The following is a 27158-nucleotide window of genomic DNA, read 5'->3' as shown; positions in this document are numbered from 1 at the left end:
AGAAAGGTCTAGAGAAAAAAAAAAAAATTTTGGAAAATGGTGCCTGCCAGCAGCTCTATCTCTAAAAGTATCCCAACAGGCCCCTGCCCCTCCAGGGATGCTTTAAAATGAGCAGATGAGGGGTGCCCGGGTGGCTCTGTGGTGGGATTGAGGCCCAGGACAGGTTCTGCGATCAGCACAGAGTACGCTTGAAATTCTCTCACTCCCCCCGCCCCCCAGCCCCGTTCCCACGGCACCTGCGCATGCGCTCTCGCGTTCTCTCCTCTCTCTCAAATAAACAAATAAAATCTTTAAAAAATAAAATAAATAAAATTAGCAGATGAATCCCTTTCACCTAAATTCTGGGTAATTTTCAAAGAGCTGCTTCTGCTCTGGGCCCTGGGGCCTCTGAGCCTGCGCGAGCCCATTTAAAGACCGTTCCTCAGCTCCCTTCTGGTCTCACCGACTTGAGCCCTGTTCATTTTCTGAGCCAGATGTTTTGCGGGTTCCTTTCTCTGGTGCAGGTTTTAAAAGTTGGGGGTGCCTGATGTGGGGTACAAACTCTACACTCCTCAGGGAGAAACTCTGAGTTTGTGGGATTCCACCTGATCGGGAGACACTGTGAGAGGAAGGTTAAAGGTGAGATTCTGTCTCAGCCTCTCCTACCTGCTTCTGGGGTCTTCATTTGCCCAAGTGAAGGACTTTCCCAGCTTGTTTTCAGGTCTTTTTCAGAGGAAATTGCTCCATATGTAATTGCAGACTCCCTGTGTCCGTGGGAGGAAAGGAGTTCAGGATCTTCTTCTGTCGCCATCTTGAACTGCTTCCCAGGACTTACCCTACAACTGGAAGTTTGTATCTTTTGATCCACTTCACCTTTTGCGCATTTGCTGGCCCCCAACTGCATAACTCTGGTAACTACCAGTCTGCTCTGTATATCTATCGATGAGCTGGGGGTTATTATTAATATTTAAGGTTTTACGTATAAGAGCGATCATATACATGTAAGTGAGACAGTTTTGGCCTTTCTCTGACTTATTTCATTTAGCGTAATGCCCTCAAGGTCCATCCATTTTGTCACAAATGGCAAGATTTCCTTCTTTTTATGGCTGATTTATATCCCAGTGTGTGTGTGTGTGTGTGTGTGTGTGTGTGTGTGTGTGTATATATATATATATATATATATATACCCATTTCTTTATCCATTCATCCATCAATGGACTCTTGGGTTGTTTTCATGCCTTAACTGTTATAATACTGTAATGAACATGGTGGGGGGGTTGTGCGCGGTGCAGTATCTTTTCAAATTAGTGTGTTTCCTTTGGATAAATACCCAGAAATGGAATTGCTGTATCATATGGTTGTTCTATTTTTAATATTTTGAGGAACTTCCACACCGTTTTCCATAGTGGCTGTACCAATTTACATTCCCACCCACAGCGCACAAGGGTTCTCTTTTCTCCACCTCCTCACTAACACTTGTTATTGCTTGTCTTTTTGATTATAGCCATTCTAACAGGTGTGAGGTGGCATCTCGCGGTTTTGATTTGCAGTTCTCTGATAATTAGTGATGCTGAGCACCTTTTCGTGTACCTGTTGGCCATCTGTATGTCACTCTTGAACTTTCTGAGACAAATAAGGAGTAACAGATAAAATAGAAAACAGTCTGTGAGATTTGGAGATTTGTCAATATTAGTTAGATAATCTTCCAAAGTTTCATCTGTACTCACTCTGCTGTAGTCTGTGGTTAGAATTAAGATAACAAAGTCAAGATGCGACACTGGCATAGGGCTACACATTTGCGGTACTGGGTTAAGTTTCCATGGTTCAGAGTCCTCAGTGATACACATTTAGAATTTTACAAGGTGGGTATCACATTCAGAGGTGACCGGTCTCTTAGAGAATGAATCACCCCAATTAGATTATCCAGATTAATGCATTATTATCCTAAAATCTGATTTATTAAATAATAATGAAGGCTATTCTTCTCTAAAAGGTCACTAAATGAGAACAGAATCAGAATAAAAGGAGTTTTGGGATGCCTGGGTGGCTCAGTCGGTTAAGCGTCTGCCTTCGGCTCAGGTCATGGTCCCGGGGTCCTGGGATCGAGCCCTGCATCGGGCTCCCTGCTCGGCGGGGAATCTGCTTCCCCTTCTCCCTCTGCCCCTTCCCCATGCTTATACCCTCTCTCTGTGACAAATAAATAAATGAAATCTTAAAAAAAAAAAAAGGAATAAAAGGAGTTTTGAAAGATATTTACTTTGGCCAGAGTTTCTCAAATAGGAGCAAATTGTTTGGCAATATCTAGAGACATTGTGGGCATCACAGCTTGGGAGGAGGGGGAGTCCTATTGTCATTTAGTGGGCAGAGGACAGGGATGCTTACTACAATGCACAGGGTAGCTCCCACAGCAAAGAATTATCTGGCCCTAAATGTCAATGGTGCCAAGGTTGAGAAACGCTTATCAAGTCTGTGGAAAAGCCATAAGAACACTTCTCAATAGCACAATGTTGATGCCCAATAGATTATACCATTCTTCATGTATGATGCCTTTTCCAGGTGCCTTTCCCAAAGACCTTAAACAGAATTGAGTTTTTCTCATTCATTACATCTCTTTTTCGACTCCCTGAGAGTACATCCTATTTATTTTAGTTCAAAAAGAGTCCTTAAATCTTCTCAGCCACATATTTACAGATAATTTTTGGTCTATTTCTTTAAGTAGTTAATATTCATCCATTTTTAATACTAGTTTTATTATTAGAAACATCAACCTTAATTTATGATTTCAGCTTACTTTGTTTCCATGCATATAAATATATATGTATGAATATATATAAAATATGTCAAAGAAGAAACAGAAATTAACTGAATCTGTTGTAATATTATTTATGCTGAGTAAAAGAAATTATAGTTCTGGTTATTATCATACTGTATTTGTGACACAAGAACACTTTCATAAAAGACTACATGCTCACAGTTGTTAGGCTGGTCTGCACCGCATAGCAATCATTTTATTAAATAAACACCCTTTAGCTTTCTTCAAATATTTCCTATCAGTTCTGAATAACTTGCAAACCTGGGTATTCTGTTTTAGTTGTGAAAATCAGTTTGAAGAACATTCCCTTTTCAGTGATTTATATTTAAAAGTAATAGAAAGCAAAAAGAAAATTTCACTTCAATAGTTTCTCAGAATACAATCTTTTTGATTAGATAAACATTATTTTTGGACTGAGTCTCAATTGATCCACAGGTCCGCGGGTTCAGTCCACAGGTTAGGTCAGTCCACAGGTCATTATGGCAAAATGGACATGGGCCACAGGACCAATTCTGGCATCCATGTTTGTAATGTCAGCGCCCACACAGGTCATTTCACCTACCAAGCCTTTCAGCGGGATCAGCCACATGATTTGCAGGGCTCAGTGCAATAGGAAAATATGAGAACCCCTTGTTAAAAAATTACTAACAATGTGGCACAGCAAATAATTACACCAAGTAGAGAATTAAACCAAGTGCAGGGTCCTTCTGAGATAAGGACCCTGCTCTATGGCTTGCACCCCCATGAAACTAGTCCTGCCTTTCAGATTGTATCATTTACACTCAGTCTAGCTGTTGGTTTAAAAAAAAAAAGCTTCTTGTGGTCACATTTAATTTTCTCAAAAAGCAAAGTACATGCACAATCAGTTCAATTAAATCAAGTCAAAAAATAAAAAAAATGAAGAGAAGATTTGCTGTAAATTATCAACCAGCAACTATTAGTTCAACTAAGTTGTATTGAGAGAAGGGAGAAAAGGGAACATTGGTGGAGTGTGTCTCCTCCTATGGGTCTGGCACTGGAGATTTAAAAATGACGCTTCATGTGGATGGGGGGATGGGTGAAATAGGTGAAGGGGATTAAGACAGCACTTCTCTTGATGAGCAATATATGAAACTGTTGGCTCACACTGTACACCTGAAATTAATGTTACGCTATGTTAACTACACTGGAATTAAAATAAAAAATAAATGAAAAGTAAAAATTACGCTTGTTTAAATCCAGCTAAGTAGATGAACTGGAAAGATTTAGGGAATGGGGGCTCCCAGACACGATAATATAATCTTGTTTTAAAATGAGTTCAAAGACTTCTTGGAAATCCTTTCCACCAGATAAGTGGGGCCAGACCTCGGGCCTCTGGGAAGAGCCCGAGTCCGGGGGTGGGGGTGCGGGACGCTGGCTCGTCCTTGACAGAGTAGCCCGCACCAGGACCAGCAGGAGGAGGAACGCAAGAGGATTGGACCAGGAAGCGTTTGATAAGGCTGGGTGGCACCAGGGCGGCTGAGCCGCCGGGGCGGGGCTGCGGCTGGGCGGGGCCAGTGAGAAGGGACTCGGGAGGTGGGACCCGGAAGTGGGCGGGCCCGATAGAGGGCGGGCCTGGTGGGGGCGGGGTCGAGGCTGGGCGACCCTAAGCGTTCGCCCGTGCCCTTCCTCTCCGGCTGCCGCTCGTTTCCCAGCCGCCGTCAATCCCAGAGGTAAGACTGTGTCAGGGCAGAACCTTGGATGTCCTCGGTTCGTCTGCGGCTCCGGCTGCACCCGCGACACGGCGGGGCCTGGTCAGGGCTGACGCCGAGGCCAGAGGCGAATCCGGCAGGCTTGATCGCGGGAACTGCGGCCCAGATCCCGAACGCGACCAAGCCAACTCTGGAGGCCTTGCAAGGGCTGGGGCGCCCAGGCCAGGACCTTGGCTGCAGGCGCAGGCGTAGGCCCGAATCCCTTTCCTTCCCTGAGCTTCCAAATAGGTGTAACGCTGGGCGCTCGGGCCTGCAATCTTCGAGCCCGCTACGTTTATTTAGCTCTATTTCGCATAGATTCTCCGCGCCCTTTGACCTGATCGCCAGCGCATGAAGTAGCTGTGCACCGTTTAGTTAGAAACAGAGCCCAAAGCCGTATTTGCCCTGGCAGGCGCGCGTTTCAGGGCCCCGCGGACCTGGGATCCCGCACCTGCTAAGGCACGTGCAAGAGCTTTGTTAGTGTGTCCGTGTTGTAAATGCTGTCCGAGTTCTGGAGGGGGCTGGAACACACTCCCTGATGGCCTCGCCCAGGAGCTGGCCCTTAAGCGGACGTGGGGGGACTTCGAGGTTGCTGGAATAATAATAACTAACATTTGTATGCATAGCCTTCAGTGGTAAAATCAATAATGAATTAACTCATTTAGTCTCCGGAGCAACCCTATCAAATTGATCGAATTTACATCCCCATTTTATAGATGGGGAAATGAGCCATAGAAATATTACCTCGCTTGTCTAAAGTCATGTAGTAGTAGTACGTGGTGAAGCCAGAATGTGAAACTGAAGGGTCTGCCTCCAGAGCCCACTCTGAAGCTGTTACACCATGGCATTGAGTCAAGCCACCCAAAAGAAACATCCAGGCTATACTTGGATTCTGCATAATTGAGTTTGAGTGACTTAAGATAATAGAAAGTTTGGCCAGAAAACTAACGTGGGGCCATTGAAAACAATTTTGAGAGCCAATTAAGGTGTTTGGAATTTGTGGATGCTATATTTTTTTCTGCATGGTGGATTAAAAATTTCTAAATGGGCCAGCCATGTGAATTTTTATGAAGGAGAAAAAACTATGGCTTGTACACAGTTAAAAAGTGACCAAAATATATATGGAGTTTTATTCATCTTTATTTCAATTTTATGAAGTTTTGATAGCATCGAACTTGAAAAAAATTATAAATAGTTACATTATTTTTCATTTCAATGGTTTAGTGATTTTCAAACACTAGGTGAGTGGGATTCCCTCTACACCTGTAGCAGCAGCGTGGAGATCGCCAAGGTTTCTCCTCTGCTGGTTATTTGGGCAAGCTAACCATGTTTTTAAAATTGACAATATACTTAACACTACTGAATTATATACTTAAAAATGGTTAGGACAGTAAATTTTATGTGTTTTTTATTACAATTTTTTAAAATCAAATAAAAAATAAATGACAATGACTAACAGTTGCATGTATGTCATGTTAGGCCTGAATATGTAATGTGTTAGGTATCCGTGAAGCAGTAAGTTACATGTATTAAAGCCCTCGGCTTCCATGCAGGATTGATTTTAGTGGGACATACAAGAAGGAAAGAAAGTAGGAGCCTAAGTTTTCATATTTTTTTTTTGTATAATTAGGATGGTGGCAGTGGGAATTCAAAGTAGAGGTAACTTTTAAGACATTTCACACATAGATTGGGCAAGACAGGCATGGATGAAAAGAGAGGCAAGAAAAGGAAAGAAAAAAATGGTTTGAAGGTGGGAGATAGACATTTAATTTTATTTTTTGAGAGGCAGAGTGGTGGGGAAGGAGAGAGAGCATCTTAAGCAGGTTCCAGGCCCAGCACGGAGCCCCACATGGGGATCAGTCTCACAACCCCGAGTTCATGACCTGAGCCGAAATCAAGAGCCTGGCTCTCAACCAACTGAGCCACCCAGGTGCTCCAACACTTAGTTTTAGGTGTGTTGAGTTTTACTAGCTGGTGGCATATCTTGGTAGAAGGGTCTAGCAAGACATTTCAATTCTGCTACTAATGCTTGAGAGTGATTAGGTCTAGAGAGGCAGATTTAGATTCTTCCACCTAGAAAATGTGGTTCAAACATAGGGAATGGGAGTTAGGGAAAGAGTGCATGTGAAGAGAAAAGGAAAGGGAGATGGGAGGACAAGGGGAAGGAGTGGAAGAACCCAGATCAAGAGTTTTCTCTGAAGAGAGGATTTGAACAGAGACGTGATGGTCAGCAGTGCCATAATCTGATTATGCTGGGGAGACCTATGTAGGTTGTAAGAGCAGGTGGAGTGGGAGACCCTGAAAGTGAAGAAATGGACCAAAGTCCGAGGAATCACAGAGAATGGGAACAAAAACACAGGAAGAGATCGAGACCTTCTGCGACTCATCAAAAGAAGAAAAGAATAGGTAAACATATAAAGAACACAGATTTCTGGAGGAGGATGGCATTTAGCTTGAATAAAGAAAGAAAAGAAAACTAAGATTTGACAAGTTGGCTTTCTGGGGGAACAGATGCTTCATGAATAAAGATTTCTCTTTGATAGTTTTTACCTGATTGGCTTGGCAGTGCACTTGAGAAAACCTTCTCTGAAGAATATTGATGTTCATTTCATTGACTTTCTAGAAAAATTGTGTAACACCCACTGGCACTGTGAAATTGTTTGCTTTTGTTTGGGGTTTTTCTTGGGAGAGGGATCTGTTTTGTGTTTTGCTGTTCTCCCCACTCTTTCACTACATTTCTCCTACAAAATATGTCCAAGAACCTAAATAAGACATCCGGCAGATAAATGATGCTGACAGGCCTATATGTCCAAGTTTCTATTTATTTCTTACAGTGTCGCAGCAGTCCCTTCACCGTCATTCCTAAGCCCATTTTTCCCTGCAGTTCATCCTTTCTAGCCTGTCAGCCCAGCAGTCCTGAAGTCCTCTTCTCTTCCCTCCTTTCTCCCTGCGAGACACGGTCCCTCTACACCTTTTAGCCAGACAGGTTTGGGCTATCTATCTCTTTCTACTCTTCCAGTCCCCACTCCTGGTTTCTTTCCTCTCAGCGGTTGATTGTATCTCATACCAACAAATTACACTTTAAAACGTTTTTTTTCTATTTAATTAAAAAGAGAAAAAAAACACAACTTTCTTCATAGGAATCTTAGTCCAGCAGAAGTTTTTGACAGAACATCCTGCCTTGTGGCAAAATAGGTATTAAGGTAATTAGATTAAGGGCCGTCGTGATGGGGTGATGCTGTTCCCTCAGCTGCTTTTGCCATACTGCCTTATCCAAGGCAGACAGTCATCTGCCTCAAGAAGAGAAAATTGCTCAGAATGTGTTGTGCCCTGCACATGTCTGTATAACCTCTGTTGTGAAAAGTATGTCCTATTTATAAACCAGTTGGTCTTTTTATTTTTTTCAGGATCATCTGTCTATCCTTTGGTGCAGGCAAAAAAGCAAATAGCAACTGATCAGGTAAGTTTAAGTTTTATTTCTTATGTGTTACTTTGAAAGTTGGATGAAAAAGCTAATAACTTAAGTTTAAAATATGTTATTTCTCACATAGAAAAACTTTAATGAAGAATGTAATCACCTAGTGTATTATTTCATATAGTGTATCTAGTTCTTAGCTTATGTCATATTTTTATTGAGTGTAACTTTTATCTTGAGTTGTAATCGAAGGTGATTTCTAAAATGGGTGGCTAGAGGAAAAAACTTCAAAAGCTTTGATTTTATTTTTTCAGCTCTTTCTGTCAATTGAAAACACAGCATTTTAACTTGGTTTTCTCTGATTAAATGGGAAGTATTTGATTTTGAATTTTAATTAAAGCACATTAAAAAAGCAGAAGAAATAGACTAGTTATGCTTTACAAAAAAAATCATTAAGTATAAAACAAAAAAGGTGAAGGACAAGCTGATTTTTAAAACTTTCACATAATTGGTAGTCAGAAGTTAATTATTATTAGTTATCTCTTATGTACTAGATATAGGCTCAGTGTGCCATGGTTTGGGAAAGCAGACATAGCCCTTCTAAATTTAAGAAAACAGGACATCCTTATAGAATAATTCAGCAAAAAAAATTCTACTCCTTGGTCTCATGTATGTATGCTAAAATTATACGTCTTTCTGTGTTAGTATATTATTTAAGCTGGGATCATGAACAAGAATAGCTGAAGTTAATAATCAATAATCAATAACATTTGTGAGCAGTTTGTTAAGAATTGATCTCTTATAGATTAAATGCATAAACCTGTGAAGAGAAGGTAATTTCTCTATAATCTCCTAATCCTATAAATTTAGTCAATCTCAGAGCATCTAAAAAAGAGAGTATATAAAGACCTTCCAAAGAAGCAGGAGAGAATAGCAACAAAAAGTAGGGGTTCTGATGTCAGGCTTCCTGGTTCAAATCCCAGCTCAATAATGCAAAGCTAAGTATTTAGATTTACTGAGGAAATTACTAAAAGGTAGGATTAAAACTAATCTTATTTAGAATTTTGCAAAGACATTTCCAAGATTAACTTTTTAAGATTATTGTTACTTTTTTTTTTTTTTTTAAGATTTTATTCATCTATTTGACAGAGAGAGACAGCCAGCGAGAGAGGGAACACAAGCAGGGGGAGTGGGAGAGGAAGAAGCAGGCTCCCAGCAGAGGAGCCCGATGCGGGGCTCAATCCCAGAATGCAGGGATCACGCCCTGAGCCAAAGGCAGATGCTTAACGACTGAGCCACCCAGGCGCCCCGTTATGTATTTTTTTAGAGTAACCCTAACACCACAACCGATCAGCATACTGTAGAACTGAGAATGTTAGAAATTATGTGGAACATGTTCACTGAGAAGCCCACGAGAGTGGTAATACCTGTTCCTAGTATGTGAGGATTTTTTATTTAGTGTGTACGGCTAACTGATTTTTAATAAGGAGGGGAAGGGAATCCTTCCTTGAGAGATACACATCAGAAGAGTCTGGTTCCTCTTTGCTGAACACGCAGTTCTGATAAGGATGGTTCACTGACTTTTTTTTTGTATTATTAAAAATTAATAATGTATGGCATTCTAACATTTAAGCCTAAAATTATTTATGAACATTTAAAAGATCTGTCTGAGAGAAAAGAATTACCAAACTTCAAAATCTCCCATCTATGAGCTGCACTTTTAATTCACTAATGTTTTACTTGTCAGTTCATTTTAGAAGGAGAATTGTTGATAAAAGTTGTGCATCACGTTCTCAGAAGAACTCTCATAAGACGAGGAATTTGATCTGGGTGTGTGTACAGCACAGCAGCGATGATGCTATAAGTGCTCAATAAATGTCACCACTTACTGTCACCAAATCGTTATGGTGACATCATTTTCCTCCCACTTGAAAAAATCAGCCATAATCAGTAAGACCAATTCTTTGATTCCTTTGTTACAGTTGACAGGTAAACTATTAACAATTTTTGTTCTTCTAAGCTAAAGTATTTAATTAGTAGCTTGTTTATATTCTCCCTTTCTGAAAAAAATTTGGGGCAGTCCACAAAAAGAAAAAGAAAAAACAAAAAGCTTGTTAACCAACTGGATAAATTAGTACTCACCTACCAGAGTACTAAAGTTTCCTGAAGTACATAACAGGTATGAGTGTGTACATGAAAGTGAGTCAGTTTCTTTATGTTATTTATCAGAGAAAATGAGCAAGCGAAAAAAAATATTCTCAGTGGAAAACAGTTGTATGTTGGATAATTTATCTGAAAACTGTTTTATTTCAAATTTTTCAGGAACTAATGTTCTAGAAATTAATGAGATTAATCTTCAATCATAGGGGAAGAATGGCATTGAAGCAGATTTCCAGCAACAAGTGCTTTGGGGGGTTGCAGAAAGTTTTTGAACATGACAGGTAACTACCAAGAAGATAAAATTTTAGGTATCTCTCATTCTGCTTCCATCTATTTGATTCCTTAAATAGGCCCATGAAAGATCATTATTGCACAAATTACCATTTACATGGAAAAATACCTGTGGTTTTTATCAAAATTACCTCATTTGTGATATTAGTGATTATAATAAGATGTTAGTGACAAAGAACAAATTAAAGAGGTGGTACATTTCAGCACCTGTGAACCAACATATGATTTAAGATCTTTAGAATTCATTTTTCATAAAAGCTGATTTGTTATTTCATATATCTCTTTAGAAACAAAAACAATTTTTCATTTAGCAGTATTAGTGCCATATTGAGGGTATTACATTTATTTTATTTTATTCCCCCCCAGTGACTTATGTGCCATGCACAGCAAAGACCCAGGTTGCTTAATAGAGCACTATACTAAATTGGCCCCATTATTTTTTTAAGATTTTATTTATTTATTTGACAGAGAGAGACAGCGAGAGAGGGAACACAAGCAGGGGGAGTGGGAGAGGGAGAAGCAGGCATCCCGCGGAGCAGGGAGCCTGAAGTGGGGCTTGATCCCACGGCCCTGGGATCATGACCTGAGCCGAAGGCAGACGCTTAATGGCTGAGTCACCCAGGCACCCCATAAATTGGCCCCATTCTTTATTTAAGGGCCAAGGTACATTCCTTAAATGTTGGTGGAATCATTTATTTTGGACATTAAATCACTTATTTTCTGTTTCTGTCTTAACCAGTGAGAGGCATTGATTTTTTTTGTCATGGTTGTTAAAATTACAGTGTTGAACTGAAGTGCAAAATGAAATTTGCTGTCTACTTACCACCAAAGGCAGAAACTGGAAAATGCCCTGCACTGTATTGGCTGTCTGGTAAGTGTTATTCATTTGAGTTTTAGAAAGGAGTTTGTTCTTCTTTTTAACTGCTTTATCTTACTCTTTTATCTTGACTTATTGGTGTGCTTGCTGAGCCATTTATAAAAGACTTTAGAAGCCTCTTATAGTCTACTCGTACTTTATCCTGAGAGTAATTTCAGACCTACTGAATTATATTTATATCACTTCTTTTAAAATTAAACCAAGTAATTTAACAGAGAATGTAAAATTCTGGACTCAATGGCAAGAGCTTAGAAAAGTTACTTACTTAATTTGTACCTACCTAAGAATTTCTGAAGTTTATAGAGATTTTACCATTCAAATAGAACAATATTAGGTAAAACCAGAACACCCATGATACACTAATTAGAAACTACAGACAAGTAACTTCTTATAGTCTTCTTTAGAATGTTTTAATTGGACTCCATCAGTCTTCTCTGGCAACAGTCTGGAAAATCACAAAAGAACACGAAAGCTTCTTCATTGGTGAATATTAAAGACTATAGACTGGATTGTGAGAGAGTAAGGTTTTGCCACCAGTAATTTGAAGCTGTCTGCTAATTCTTTCACAAGATGTTGTTGGCATTTTATCTTTAGAAGCAAACATAAGGAGATACTTGATAGAAACCAAATTATGTCATAGAGTGCTATTTTTGTTACTTTAAAATTGCTTATAACTTTGATTTTAATAAATCCCTTCTTACATATGTTTTACCAAGGATAAGCCCCAAATACAGTTGTTGAAAATGAGAATAAACATTTCATTTCAAAAGGTAAAAAATTTTAAAAATAAAAATAAATAAAAGGTAAAAATTAAGTGCCTATCTGATTGTAACTCAACAGCCCATTTCTGTGGTTGAAAAAAGCAAACTGATTTTGCTGGAAGAGCACTGGGTATTGCCAAAAGCAAAAAGAACAAAATTGCATGCTTGTTTTAGAAACAGTATTGTGTAGCCGAAGATGACCTTAGAACCACATCCTGTCTGAAATCCAAAACCCATTCTTTTTACACTATTACCTTGCCTCTGAACACATTTACGTTAAGGTCAGCAAGACCGCTGACCTTTTATTAGTATTTGGGGTAGTTCTCCATCATGATGTGGCACCTGTATCTCTGGAAGACGTACTGGGAAGGAACATAGTGGACAAACAAGGACCTTGTTCTCCTGCCAGGACTAGTGGAAGTATGTATGTCCTAACAGTTTAAACATGAACTCTTGTAACAGTTTTATCCAGTGATAGTTGTAACTTTGTATCTTGAAATTATTTATTAATTTAGTCTTCATTAGCAGTCATTTCATAAGTCCCTGTGCTGGCTGCTAGAGGATAAACAAACTATAAAAGTGTTCCATAGTTAATTCACACCGCATCGCACGTACTAGTAAGCTTTCCTGTCGCTAATTAGCAGTAGTGGGATATTTAGCATTGGCCACTGGAAAAGGGGTGTTGGGTTAGGTGGTACTTAGCTCATCCATCTATTGCCAGTTTATTCTTGGCCTTCTCCTGTAATAAGAGGATTCAGTCATCTCGTCTATCACATGACTCAAAAGGCTATAGCTAGGAAAAGTGGCAAAACCAGCCGGAAGAGTTAAGGAAGGTATATGGTGACCCTTTCTCTCTTAAATCGGCAGGGAATACAAAGACGATCAGGCTAATTCTGTTGCTGAGGACTACTCATATATTTGTAAAAAAATAAGTTATTTATAGTATTATGATGACTTATTGTGAATATTTATGCTTTGATGCAGGAATGGTAACATGTTTAATTAGCATGTTTGACAACACCCCACTGGGGTTGATATAACATTTGCTTTCTATTGCCATTCTACACTTTGAAAAATTCTGAATTACCAAATATATCTGTCTGGTCCTAAGGATTTCAATAATTAAAACTTTAGTGAGTGACTTTGAAAGGACAGCTATGAGAGCATTTAACCTAAGACAGTTCTTAGGTTAATACTACTGTAAATTTTATGAGAAAGAGAACTTTATTGTCTTCTTTAGAATTATTTCTATTAAAAAAAAGTGTTTTAATAATACTAAATGAGCTTGTTTTCCTGTATTATAAAAGGGTTACATCTTATAAACCGTCCAGAGTGTAGCATGAGATAACACTATTTCCGATCTTCAGGTTTGACTTGCACGGAACAAAATTTTATATCAAAGGCTGGTTATCATCAAGCTGCGTCCGAACACGGCCTTGTCATCATTGCTCCAGATACCAGCCCTCGTAAGTGTTCTCAGTCCAGAGGTGCTTTGTAAAAATATAAATCTTTCAGACTAAGTTATAAGTGATATAATGTAATATTATTTTGTTTTTTATTTATTTTATAATTTTGCTATTATCTCTATTAATCTTTGAGATGATATCATGACTCTAAAATACTGTGCTATATATTTTCCTCACTGTGAAGTTTACTCATGACCTCACTCTTATGAGAAGGGACCATTTTGCTATTCCCATTTTATAGATTAAGACACTTCAAAACAGAGACTGAGCAACTTGATTAATATATCATTTTGGCACTAGTGCCAAGACGCATAAAAATATTTCTCTCCCATAGGTAAACTGTCTTGTCATATGAAAATTATGTCTTTTCTCATCTGCTCTTTATCAAACAATCATACAGTTTAACATGTATTGGTTTTAATATAAATAACTAGAATGCTTACATTAGAGAAATGAAACGTTTCGTCAAATATTTGAGAACTCAGTCCATCAGAGATTATTTTGTGACCCTAGAAGTGTCAAGAAATGGAATTTATTAAATGGCAGCTCAAATTATCTGGAAGATAAATGGCTGGCCTTAGGAAGTAGTGCGTTTCCTTTCATAGGACATCTAATACACCAAAGCCGGACATGTCTCACAAGAATGTAATAAAAAATTTAATTCTGAGTACTATCAAAAATATTAAATGCCTAGGAATAAACTTTTAAAATATGAAGGTTTATTTTTTAAAAGAAATGTAAAATTTGCTAAAGATTTTAATAAATGGAAAAGTGCCATGTTCCTGGATGAGCGTACTGAATATCATGAAGAGGTCATTTGTCTGTAATTACTCTACGTATTACTGCAATTCTGTTAACAGTCTCAGTGGTTGGCTTTTTAATCACCTGCAAGCATATAAAATAAAACCTAATAAATTTTAAAAGATTATATAAAAATCCCATTGGGGGATGAATAAATAGGGGAAGCATGATGGAGTGATTCCAAAGTACCTAAGGAAACATTTTCAGTGCAAAGTAGTGATCTGAGCACAAGCATTTCTCTCCTTTTCCTTCTAAAAAGAAGAAGAAAAGAAGTGTTGATAATAGGGACGGGTCCTCAGGGAAGGAATCTCAACATATTTTGGAAGAATAGAGAGAGGATGTAAGTCCTTTGACAGGTGAACAGTGAAGAAGCATATATTCAGAATATATAGGAGGGCCCGTCATCCACAGAGGAAGCCAATGTGCCTCACCTCAGCAGTGAATTCTCCCCCATGAAAGGGCATTCCCTCTCTCGCCTCATTAGCTAGAACTAGTCACATGGCCCCATTCTGGGACAAGAGGGCCAGGAAGTATGCGCCCCAAAAGGCGGAGAACTGCCATGTTTGGTGAATAGCTCAAATGCAAATGAACTTTCAGATTCGTTTCAAAAGGTATTACTAAACAGGGGTCATTACTGTGGAGTAGATGAAACCCCAGGATGTTTCCTTGGTAGGTGGCTGCAATATTAAAGGAGAAGATGAGAGCTGGGACTTTGGCACCGGTGCTGGGTTTTATGTGGATGCCACTGAAGATCCTTGGAAAACGAACTACAGAATGTACTCTTACGTAACTGAGGAGGTAATTTCATTTATGTTGTATGTATTAATTGATGATGGCCAATAATTTGGTTTGGGACACGAAATCCTTCTAGTCCTGAGAGTTTTAAACCAGGGTATGGTATTGTTGAATCTGCTTGGTACATATTTATTGATTGTCTTAGTGAATATTCTAAAGTTTACTTATATGGTAGCCTTATTTACTACAGTTTAAATTAATATTAAGTACAATTTTAAAGAGGGTAATAATTATATTGATACCTGTGTGCACTCCCCAGATTATACAAAGAAAACAATGTATAAAAACACTCTGGCAGCTGGTTTATTCAGACATATTTTATGATTATTAACCAAGACCTACCTAGAAAGGATAAGGGTAAATCTTTGCTTCTAGTAATAATATTTATATGCAATTAATGCATTTTTCTAAATTTTATATGATTTTAATTGTTAATATGTATATCATAAAAACCCGGAAACAATAATAAAAAATTTTAATCACCCATTATTCTGTACCTCAAATAATAACAATGTTTTGGTATATTCCAGACTTTCTTTTGTATGACCAGTTTTCATACAGTTGTAAAATTTTTTATCTTGTTCTTTTTTTAGTTGTATAAAATAGATATTTTCTAATATTCTTTTTGCAACATAGCCTTAATGATTGCATAATATTCTGTCATATGTTATAATTTAGTGTTTCCTAATGTAGGATATTTACATATATTTCTTACCACAATAAATTTTACTGCATTGATTGTCTTTATGTATAATTTTTTTCCCCTAAGGACTTTTCCCTTATAATAGATGCCAAGTAGTGAAATTACTAGACCAAAAGTTAAGACATTTTAAAGGCTCTTTCTGCATCATCTTCTTTAATTTGCTTTCTGAGAAGGATTGCTTTTCTCCAGTGGCACATTAATAATCCTTGTCTACCTGAGGTTTTTTTTTCATCTTTATTAGTTCATAGTATTGTAAGACTGTGATTTGGAAGTGTTAATTGTGTAATTATTTTATATGACTTTGAAAAAGTCTAAACTTGTTTCTTTCTTATCTTTTGTCACGATATTAAATTCTCTCTAGCTTCCCCAACTCATTAATGCCAATTTTCCAGTGGACCCCCAAAGGATGTCTATTTTTGGCCACTCCATGGGAGGCCATGGAGCTCTGATTTGTGCTTTGAAGAATCCTGGAAAGTACAAAGTAAGATGACCAAAGCTTTCAGTGACAAGCATTTCTCTTGGATAATACCACTTAGGAACTTTCAAAAAGTGAAATTAGGATATTGTTATTTTATAGTACTGGGACTAAACTTTTCTAGTGTTGGGAGTTTCAAGGGACTGTAGGGGAAGAGTATTAAATTTGACCACACAATTCTGTGCTCCAGAATCAGAAGTAAAGGAATTCTATCACAGTTGGTCTACCAGAGGTATGATAAAGCAATTTTTATTGCTTCTATTCAAACTATAGTTTTCTAGGCATTTTTTCCCCTAAAGTTATTCTTGTAACTGTGGCAGTGTGTATCATTTACTTATATTTTTACCTGGAATACATTTGTTAAGTTGACTTTGATTTTCTGAGGTAGAAGACATTCATGATTTGTAAAAGTTTAAGTATTCTGTCTTCTCATTGCCTCTGATGAAAAGTGGATTGCAGCTTAACTTTTGAAAAACAACACTGTCAGTCTTTCCATTCATTTATTCGAAACTGTATAGCTTTACTTTTTTGTTGTTTAAAGAAGCCAAGTTGGAGTAACCCCCATATGTAAAATGTCCTCCAGGGCAGAGCCGTATACCGTCAGGTTGAAAAAGGAAATTCTGAAGCAGTGATGATCTCAGGATTGCTTCTGTCTTTAACATCACAGGGCTGATACCTCAAGATTTGTTTAATCCATTTCCTTCCCTTAGAAAGAACTTCTTAGCCATTTCAGGTGTGCCAGTGAGAAATGAAAATATTTCTTATACCAGTTTCTTATTGTGGCACCAAATATTTTTCTTTTAGTAGACTTTATTATAAAGTTGAACTAATTCATGGCTTCACAGTAGGTTTTTAAAAATAAGGTCTTGTTTTCTTTTTGTACATAAGGCAATTAGTTTATTACGTTCAAGGGAGAAAATAAAATTCAGTTGTTTTTTTGTCCTTTAAAAAAAGGTAATAGACATTGATAAACATATACTTTGATAAGTGCTCTGAAACTGAACGATTCTGTCTCTGCCATTTATCCAGTTAAAAATAAGAGTGCGTAGAACACAAATATTTAAGGGCATTGCTCCGGGCTTTCTTGGCCCTGTTTAAGAGAAATAATGTGTCTCAGATTTAATACCATGATTGCAAAGGTGGGTATAAGCTGTTCTGTATTACTACTCATTCATTTTAGGTGGAAAAAATGAGTGGAAACTGAATATAAACTTGTATTTGTGCCTTATTTAATGAAAATGTAATGCCTTACAGTATGTTGGCACCTACGGTTAACAGCTCTCTTAATAGAACACACAAAAGATGTATCACGAAGAGGCCTGCAATCTCAGCCCTTCGTATAGCCAACGGAAAATTGTTTACAAGTATTTTCATGGCAAGTCAGAGGTTACAAGCAAGTTGCAAATAAACTTCTGGGTTTTTAAGTAAATTGCAAATGTTTGTTCATGTTTGATTTAGCAAAATATAATTTGTTTTTAAATTTCCTTTGTTTCTGAAGTCCGTGTCGGCATTTGCTCCCATTTGCAACCCAGTGCTCTGTCCTTGGGGCAAAAAAGCCTTTAGTGGATATTTGGGAACAGATCAAAGTAAATGGAAGGTAGGTACTGGGATGGCTGTCTTCATACTCATTCCTAAGTTTTCAGATTTTGAAAGAGCTGTACACCACAGACATATTCCTAACTCACTGAAAGATCCTGAGCTAAAATAATTAACAAAAGAATAGACATATAACAATATCAACAACAAAAAAGCCCTATTTTCTAATTGTATTGAATTGTGGATGTTCTGAAACTACATTCTTTTTTCTGCTAATGATTAATTTTTATGTTTATTTCTAAATTAACATTACCAAAGAATGCCACATTTTACTACTGACTTTACATTTGTCTCTTATTAACCATGTGCTCAACTGTACAACAACAAGCATGAGTCCTGGCCTTTTAATTATTTCACGTATCTGTTTCAAAATCCAGCATCTCTCAGATTTGGATTTTTAAATTCCAGACTTAAAAGTCTTTAAAAATAGATATCGTGTAATGTACATTTATGTGAACATTCCCAATCTCAAGATTGCTTTTTCAAGCAGGAGAGCAGATGCATCAAAATGAAAATTAAAAAATGGCTCTTTCTCTCGAGACCCATTTGGCTTTTGTGCAGAAGTAGGCTGTTTGTAAACATTGCCAAGAGTTTGAATATTTTGCAAATGCCTTCATCATCATGTGCATGTTAACAAGTAGAGAATACTTGAGTGGGGGGAAGAAAGAAACTTTTTTGTCTTACTGTTGTGCGTTCAGGGTCATTCACACATGGATCCTAGTTTTATATGAGATTGGTCATTGAAATTCTAACAAATTGGAGGGTTAATCCTTTAGTCACTAGATTAGAATTCTGTTTTGTTTAGGCTTAGATTTGTATTATATTGGAAGAATGCAGAAAGTGATTACTATTAGGTACTTTGAGAGCTGACAGTGCATGTTCTTGGGTGTTTGGAGTCCTTGCCACCGTGCAGAGCCTATGTGGAGTTTGAGATCTTAGGTCACAAAGGTGATAACCTTTAACATCCAAACGGTGCTTAGGTTCTGATGGGAGTGTTGGGTAAAAGACCAACTGGTGGGGTGCCTAGGTGGCTCAGTCAGTTAAGTGTTCAACTTGTGATTTCAGCTCAGGTCATGATCTCATGGTCTGTGGGATCGAGCCCTGCATCGGGCTCCCCACTCAATGGGGACTTCTGCTTGGGATTCTGTCTGTCCCTCTGCTTGCACTTTTTCTCTTCTCTCACTCAAATAATGAATAACTTAAAAAAAAAAAAAGAAAGAAAAAGGAAAAGACCAGCTGGTTGGAAGAAAGGAGGGGAGAGGCAGAGGCACAGGTAACCTATAAAGGAATCTAATTATCTAATTTTTCTCTAAGTGGCAGTAGATTTTATTATCTTAATTATGTTGTGTTTATTAGGCTATTATTTAATTTACTGTTGGAATAAGGAGGGCATGCAGAATTATGAAATCACAGAACTTAGAACTAGTATGACTTTACAAATCCCCTTCCAGTCTCTCCTTATAAGATTAAAGAAAGCACGTCTTTAAAAACAGGATACTTTAGAAGGAGAAGACTTTGGGTTTTTGTTTGTCTTGATTGGTACATAGAAGTTGTAGCTAGGGGATATATATGAATACTCAAGAACACTTAAAGGTAGATGGTAAAATATAAACTTGTAACTAGTGGCAGCTCCTCAGATTATAAATTTGAGGGGTTGTTTATATGATTCAGATTATTTAAATTAAATCTTCCTGAAAACTCATGGGGATAACAGACATTTGGTGCTGTTCAACAGACCACAGAAGAGAAGGCTGAATGTATTTAAGTCTGGAATTAGAGCCAAAGAGAAGAGGCAACAAAATAGTCTATTTATTTGAAATAGAAAATATCTGGAAATAGAAAAAGATAAGGAAGTTAGAAGAAATATTCAATTTGTGGAAGGGTTTATAAAGAAAAAAATTACTATTTTGTTTTTGTTTTTTGGAGTTGAGAGGTGATTAAGGACCTCAAAGGTTTAGAACAAAAAAGTCTATACTATGAAGAATGCTGAGATACAGAATTCTTGCCACTGGCCCAGAACTGCTTGGAAGTAGAGAAGCGGCTATAAGAGGGACATAGATTTCTGAAGACCTTATAAATAAAAACCAGGCAAGACAACATAAAAAGAATTTTTCTGATTTAATCATCCTTAGAGCTTAAATAACGTTAAATTTCTATTTGGTTGTACTGCAGTCTATTTTGAAGAACATCTTTCTGGGCACTTTCAAATTTATTTTTCAATATTTTTCTTTTTCTAGGCTTATGATGCTACCCATCTTGTGAAGTCCTACCCAGGTTCTCAGCTGGACATACTAATTGATCAAGGGAAAGATGACCAGTTCCTTTCAGATGGACAGTTACTACCTGATAACTTCATAGCTGCCTGTACAGAAAAGAAAGTCCCTGTTGTTTTTAGATTACAAGAGGCAAGTATTAGGAAATCTCAGCTTGTTCTAAGTAACTATAAGGAAGAATTCCAGGGGCGCTTGGGTGGCTCAGGCGGTTAAGCAGCCGACTGTGGATTTCAGCTCAGGTCATGATCTCGGGGTCATGGGATTGAGCCCTCCGTCTGGCTCTTGCTTAGCTCTGGGGTGTGCTTGAGAGTCTCCCTCTCCTTTGCCCCTCCCCCTGCTCACTCGCTGTCTCTCTTTATAAATAAATAATTTTTTTTAAAGCAAGATTCCATAATACCTTGTATTTCAGAATTTGAAAAGCTACCTCTAGTAAGGTATTTTTTAAATTATAACAAGACACTTAAAGTGAAAGCCGTCTAATTAAGTTAATGATGCCTGTGGTCAAATTTCACAGAAAGAGGAAAGCTTTCAGAAGTGAAAGTATTTATAGTTTTTTGTCCCACTATAGAACCAGTGAATAACAAGTTTCAGGCTTGAATAGGACTTAATCTGCAGCATTACTGGCTGCGTCTGTCTTGACACATACGGCTGTTTACACAGTAAATAATTGGTAAAAGCTTCCACCTTAATTACTCTTCACTTTCTCTACACATCTTAGCCTCAGAAGCTGTGAATGGTTTATCTCACACACACATAGTTACTTTATACTGTTTGAGTTAGTTGCTAATCTATCCATTGTGCTACTTGGTATTTTTTATTGTTTAAGAATAATTACTGAACTTCAGTTGGTTTGCAAGTTTTCCTTGACTAAAAGGCTTTTGACTATCTACTACTCACCTACCTCAATGCTAATACAGTTAAAATTAAATTCTACTTTTAGTTTTTTAAAATTCCTTATTCATAAGCTTTGTATAACATAAAATATTTCAGGATGAAAAGTGAACACTGTAAATTACAAATGATAGTGATTTTAAAAAACATTTTATTCATGTTCTAGGGTAATGTGTCAGGCACATTGATCTAAAATGTATAATTATGATGATAAATGTCCAGATAAATCTAGATCAATGTGTAATGTGGTACATTTCAGTTTACAAAATGTTTTCATAGCATTAGCTCATTTTATCCTTTTGTGACCAAATGAGCAACCATTCCTATCCTGTCCATCTGGTTTTTTTGTTTGTTTTTAAGTTTTTTTTCAACTTTTTTATTGTGTCAAAATACCATACATAAAATTTACCATCTTACCTTTTTTTTTTTTTTTTAAGATTTGTGTATTTATTTGAGGTGGGGAGGGACAAGAGCAAAGGGAGAGAGAGAGAGAATCCTCAGACTCCCCTCTGAGCACAGAGCCCGATAGGGCTCCATCCCAGGACCCTGAGATCATGACCTGAACAGATATCAAGAGTTGGCCGCTTAACCAACTGAGCCACCCAGGTGCCCCCCGCCCTGTCTTAACTATTTTTAAATGTACACATCTATGCTAGTAAATACATTCATAATGTTCAGCCATCACCACCATCCATCTTCGTATTTTGTAAAATTGAAACTTTATACCTGTAAACACTAATTCTTATCTCTTCCTCCCTGTCTCCAACCTATGGCAACCATCATTCCACTTTCTCTGTAAATCAGACTACTCTAAGTATCTCATATAAGTGGAATCATATAGTTGTTTTCATAATTTCCCCTTTAGATTGTTCATTGTTAGTGTATAAAAATGCAGCTGATTTTTGTGTGTTGCTTTTGTATCTTACTACTTTGGATTCTTTAGGGTTTTCGCATATAAGATCATATCACCTATGAACAGATAATTTTATTTCTTTCCAAATTGTACACCTTTTATGTCTTTTTCTTGCCTCATTGCTCTGGCTAGGACTTCTAGTACTATGTTGAACAGAAGTGGCAAAAGTGGGCAGCTTGTCTTGTTCTTGATCTTAGAGGAAAAGCTTTCAGTATTTCCTGATTAAGTGTCATGTTTGCTGTAGGTTTGCATATATGGCTCCTGTCCATCTGTTTTACAGGCTTAGAAAAGTATTATATATCTAAGGTCACACAGCTGGTTTACAGTAGAGCCCGAACTGGAAGCAAAGTCATTTGAATGGAAACACTTGTCCTCCTGTCATCAGTTTAACCATTCCCAAGCAAGGTGAAGCAGTCAGGGGAGCAAAGGGATGGAATTAGCTAACACAAGGAGAACTGATGCATAACCTGTGATCTAACTTATATAACAGATCTTAACAATCTCCCTGTTTTTTTAATTCCCCTAATATTTTGATCATGTAAATAATATATATTATAAATAATAATATATAATCATATATCTATTTACATACATTTACAGGTATATATAATATTTACATGTATATCTGTGTGTGTGTATATATATCATGTGGGAAAATATGTCAAAAACCAATATATTATATATACCTTGTTCTCTCTTGAGTATTCATCTTTAATAGTATTTTCTTAGGTTAATTTAAACACTTACCAGAATTACATGTTTTCAGTCAGTAACCAACTTTGAGAAATCCAAATACTAATTTGATTATAAAGTGGTGTAACTACATTAACTATAGCTATATAAGTAACGCAATCAACCATGTTTCTTTCCAAATCACTTCTTGGCACTAGCTGTGCTGGATGCGTCCTCTTCCCCACAAGGCGGTGCCAGAAAGTTCTGTTGTTACTACCAACCAACAACAGAGTTTCAGCCTCCCAGCGAAGACTGAAAAATCTCTGGAGTTTGTTATAAAAACAGCACAGAAGTAAAATACTGATGAAATTCTTGGAGCAAAAAAATAAATCAACTTATTTATTTCTGAAATGCTTCTATCCTAAGCAACTAAAAACACAGTTGGGTGTATTTAATGAGGAGTCAAGACAAAACATTCAGTTCTAAAAAAAAAAGTGGGGAAGTATTGAAATTACCAGCCACAATCTTTAGCTCAGACGCAATTCTTCATTCGCTTTCCTTCCGGCAAGGGCAGGTTAAGAGCAAACTACATAGTCTGAAGACGATGTGCAGGCTTGTTATAATTGAGCGACTGAGGAGACGTGACTGGGCATGGCTCTGGAGAGGCTGCCTTCAGGTTTTCAGGCCAACCTCCAGTGACTTCAGATCACCTCAGGTCTGAGAGTCAGATCTGCCTTATCATTTGAGTATAAGCACAACAGAACTGTATTATTTCTTTATGAAATGGGAGCTGTGAAGCCTTAGTAGGCTGAAAAAAATAGGGGCTGTATGTAAGTATGTGAAGTAAGGAGGAAGATCAAAAATTATTACAGTCATGTGCGTGATTTACCCAGCTTCATTTATTTACCTCTTTTTGGTGTGAAATACTCACCGTCTATTTTTATACTCTACTGTCCAAAAAATAATTGAGAGGTAAGTGTGGTACATAGGGATATTAGTTTGTTACCTCATAGAATTTTTCTTTTTCTATTTTGGCTTCAGCGAATCTAAATTGAAAAAGCACTAGATAGCAGAATTCTGATAATATACACAGATCAGATCTTACTCCGAAGTCTCATATGTCTTCTTTCCAGTTATTGAAGCTACATTGTGAGGAAAAGATTTCAGTGCCCTAATAGAAACTTCCAGAAACAACATTGAAGCAAGGCTATCCCACCTCTTCAAGTCTCAGGCCGTTTTTGAAGACCCAGAGGCTGTTGTGGCCTCTGCACTGGGTGATAGAGAATAGTAAGAACATGGCACAGAATTCCAGAAGTGCGGGGATCTTGTGTCCCTGTACACTGATGCTCGGCACGATTACCCAGCACAGAGGCTCTCAGGGAGTGCTTATTAAATAAACAAGTGAGCACCTTTCAACAATCTTTGTATTCTGAAGAAACTAACCCAGGGATTCATATCTGAGCTTTTCTAATTGGTCTGGAAAATGTGTGGGAAAACACTGCCTGTTAGAATAAATGTTCATCATAGCTGCTGGAGCACTGCTGCTTTTTTGAGAGCTGAGGGAAGAATGAAAGAATGTGTTCATTTATTTTTATACTCTTAGAGAATTTGCTACTGATGATTTTTCCATTTAAAGTGGAAGGTAGAAGACAGAATTATGGCTCCTTCAAGTGTCACTGAATATACGGAATTTCACAAGCTGCTTAACATAGCAAACCAGCTTAAAGAAGTTAATGAAAGGACCCACCCCCATAGAATAGTGTCAATAAATAGAACAGGAAAACCAGTCAAGAATGACAAGTAGCTCAGATTATATAAGCATCTTCTATCTACAGGGAATGCCAGTAGTTCAAATGTGTTCTCCTGCCTTTAAGTTGACATTTAAAAAAAACTCTTTCTTGGGGTGCCGGGTGGCTCAGTTGGTTGGGCGTCTGACTCTTGATTTCAGCTCAGGTCATGATCTCAGGGTTGAGAGATCGAGCCCCGCAGTGGACGCTGTGCTCAGTGGAGAGTCTGCTTGAGATTCCCTCTCCCTCTGCCCCTCTCCCCTGCTCATATACACCCTTGCTCTCTCTCTCTCTCTCTAAAAAAAAAAAAAAAAAAATCTTTCTCATTGTGTCATGACAGGCCATTTTCTATTTTCTTGTAAAGGTGGACCTTCTATTAAATAGCATTGTGGAAGTTATGGACATTGGCTTTGTATTTTAGATAAAATATACCGTAATCTTTCAGGACACTCCTGAGAGCTCCAAATTGTAACTTTGCTTTACCCTGGGACTTTGCTAATAAAATGATAATAATAAATAATAACAAGAATAGTCATAGCTACCCCGTGGGTTCCTGAAACCGCACGTCTTTTCATCTGTAAAAACTGGCAGGCGCTGCATGGTACTACATTTCCTAGGGTTTGTGGGTTGAAAATCATGGGCTTGTTTAATCTCATAACAACTGAAGAATTATAGGAGTGGAAAATGATTTTCTTTATGTTTCTCTGTATAAGAAATTCAGTCCTTCAGCTCTAAATTGAACTAATTAACAGGGACTGATCTAATCATTGAGAAATGTGAAACCAAATAATTCCAAAGTTCAGTCTTAATTTTGACAACATTCATGTCAGAGTCATTTCTGTGATTTGGCCACAGGAAACAGAAGATCATGCTTTTAAGTTACTTTGGTGACTTTAACCTAAAACTTATTTATTAACTTCCATTCCCAAGATATATAACATTGCATACCTCTGGAAAGTAAGAGATTAAGAACATTTACTGATTTCATCAAAACCTTAGGGATTTGCCTTTTCCTTGGAACCCAGGTGATATTTTTATTAGGGCTATTTTTGCTTCTTAAGTGCTTAGGGAAATTCCCATTTTCTCCCATCAGAGACCATTGACTAAGCTAAAAATTTAAAAATCTTTCTTAGACTTGTACCTCCTTCTGGTTTATTCCACCTTAAGTTTTCATTGTGTTTTGGAAGGGAGGCCACCCCCAAATTACCTGGTGTTCCTTAGGTTCTTCCCACCTTAATTTTTTTCTTTTTCCTTTGAAAGCATCTTCTGATCTTAGAGGGTGCTCCTGGGAAGCATCCTCTCTCCATTTATCTAGATGTAGTATTAATTAACCAGATAGCATGAGATCTGTTTATTACATTTTCTCTCTGTTTCAGAATAGTTTTCAAAATAGTTTACTGACTACTCAGTGTGGTTTATTGCTAAGGGGTGTTAGGGTTTAATGAATTACTCCTTTTTCCTCAACTAAAGATGTGATATGCTTTTATTGTGTAGGAGATGAAATTCCTAACTAGACTTATGACGGCTGTGTTTGGGTTCCCAAACAACGTTTAACCATTTGAGTGGGTGGTTGCTCTTTCCCTGTATTGTCTTTGTGTGCTTATTTCACATTTTAACATTTTCCATCTTACCAATGTTAGTGTGTTTCTTCTGTGAGTTGAAACTTCTTGCCTGTGTTTCTGACTTCTTTAAATTCTGATTATTTTATTCCTTGTTGATGTGACCACCTGTTTACATACATTAATGTGTTATTTCCTCTCTTTGCATATTAATGGCAGGATCTAGAAACTAGGCTCTGCAGAATGTGTCTTTTTCTTCCTATTTTTGCTGTTCTTCTAATGTTCAGTGAAAATGTACAGTACAATTATAATAAGCTTGATTTTTGATTATAAACCTTCCTTATACTGTAATGTCAGGATTTACAAGAAAATTAAGTGACATGAGAGGTACATTTAATGTTCTTAATATTGATGTTTCTGACTGGTAAATATCTTACCATTTCTCTCTTTTGTCTTCTAGGGTTATGATCATAGCTACTACTTCATTGCAACCTTCATTACTGATCACATCAGACATCATGCAAAATACCTGAATGCGTGACAAACTTCAGATAAGAGAATTTGTTCAAGATTATGAAAAGGGAAAAATGATTTCAAGACATTGGATTTCATAGTGCTAAAAATGCATCATTCCATTGTTGAATCACTTTCTGAATAAATATGTAAAACCTGCTTATGATTTAAAAGTTATTTTACCAGTGTTCATATGGGAAATGTTTCATACTTTACAGCTTTTTCAAGGTCATTTGGAAATCATTGTTGTATTAACCTCAGGCCACAGAATATATGAATATAATCCCATTTAAATAATAGAATGCTAACTCAGGAATGGGTTTTAGAGGTAATTTAGCCTAAACCCCTCATTGTGCCAGACTTGAAGTCTGAAAGCATGGACCGTCTTCATTATGTTCAGTGTTCTATCTCTAGTGTCTAGCAACTACTTAGCTTCTAATAGGCATTTAATAACTATTTGTTGTTAAATAAGAAAGTAGGCTCGGGTGCCTGGGTGGCACAGCGGTTAGGCGTCTGCCTTCGGCTCAGGGCGTGATCCCGGCGTTCTGGGATCGAGCCCCACATCAGGCTCCTCCGCTATGAGCCTGCTTCTTCCTCTCCCACTCCCCCTGCTTGTGTTCCCTCTCTCGCTGGCTGTCTCTATCTGTGTTAAATAAATAAATAAAATCTTAAAAAAAAAAAAAATAGGCTCAGAAAGGTTAAGTAAATTC

The 27158-nt window shown here is 37.5% G+C and overlaps 1 protein-coding gene across 2 annotated transcripts; it reads left to right on the top strand.

The window, feature by feature from the left end:
* The first annotated feature begins 4354 nt into the window (after nt 1–4354).
* On the top strand, nt 4355–26607 carry ESD (esterase D). 2 transcript variants are annotated; one of them, XM_026493281.4, is made up of 10 exons: nt 4355–4482; nt 7908–7960; nt 10282–10356; nt 11149–11237; nt 13372–13470; nt 14945–15069; nt 16131–16250; nt 17743–17841; nt 20078–20245; nt 26396–26607. In XM_026493281.4, the coding sequence occupies exons 3-10, from the start codon at nt 10289–10291 to the stop codon at nt 26474–26476; spliced, it is 849 nt and encodes a 282-aa protein (XP_026349066.2). In that variant the 5' UTR covers nt 4355–4482; nt 7908–7960; nt 10282–10288; the 3' UTR covers nt 26477–26607. The 2 variants fall into 2 exon arrangements, with proteins under 2 accessions (XP_026349066.2, XP_026349064.2); XM_026493279.4 differs by having other exon boundaries at nt 4361–4482; nt 10238–10356.
* Nucleotides 26608–27158: the final 551 nt, after the last annotated feature.

Source organism: Ursus arctos, unplaced genomic scaffold (genome assembly GCF_023065955.2).
Source record: "Ursus arctos isolate Adak ecotype North America unplaced genomic scaffold, UrsArc2.0 scaffold_10, whole genome shotgun sequence".
NCBI classification, from domain to species: domain Eukaryota; kingdom Metazoa; phylum Chordata; class Mammalia; order Carnivora; family Ursidae; genus Ursus; species Ursus arctos.
The sequence above is the reverse complement of the archived record's forward strand: the minus strand, read 5'-3'. Positions and strand labels throughout refer to the sequence as shown.

Excerpts from the sequence above, each read along its gene's own strand:
- ESD (XM_026493279.4), top strand. The coding sequence starts at position 10,259 with ATGAGATTAATCTTCAATCATAGGGGAAGAATGGCATTGAAGCAGATT. Across the intron at positions 11,238-13,371 it reads TGCACTGTATTGGCTGTCTG|GTTTGACTTGCACGGAACAA; the intron begins GTAAGTGTTATT and ends TCCGATCTTCAG. Across the intron at positions 17,842-20,077 it reads CAGATCAAAGTAAATGGAAG|GCTTATGATGCTACCCATCT; the intron begins GTAGGTACTGGG and ends TTCTTTTTCTAG.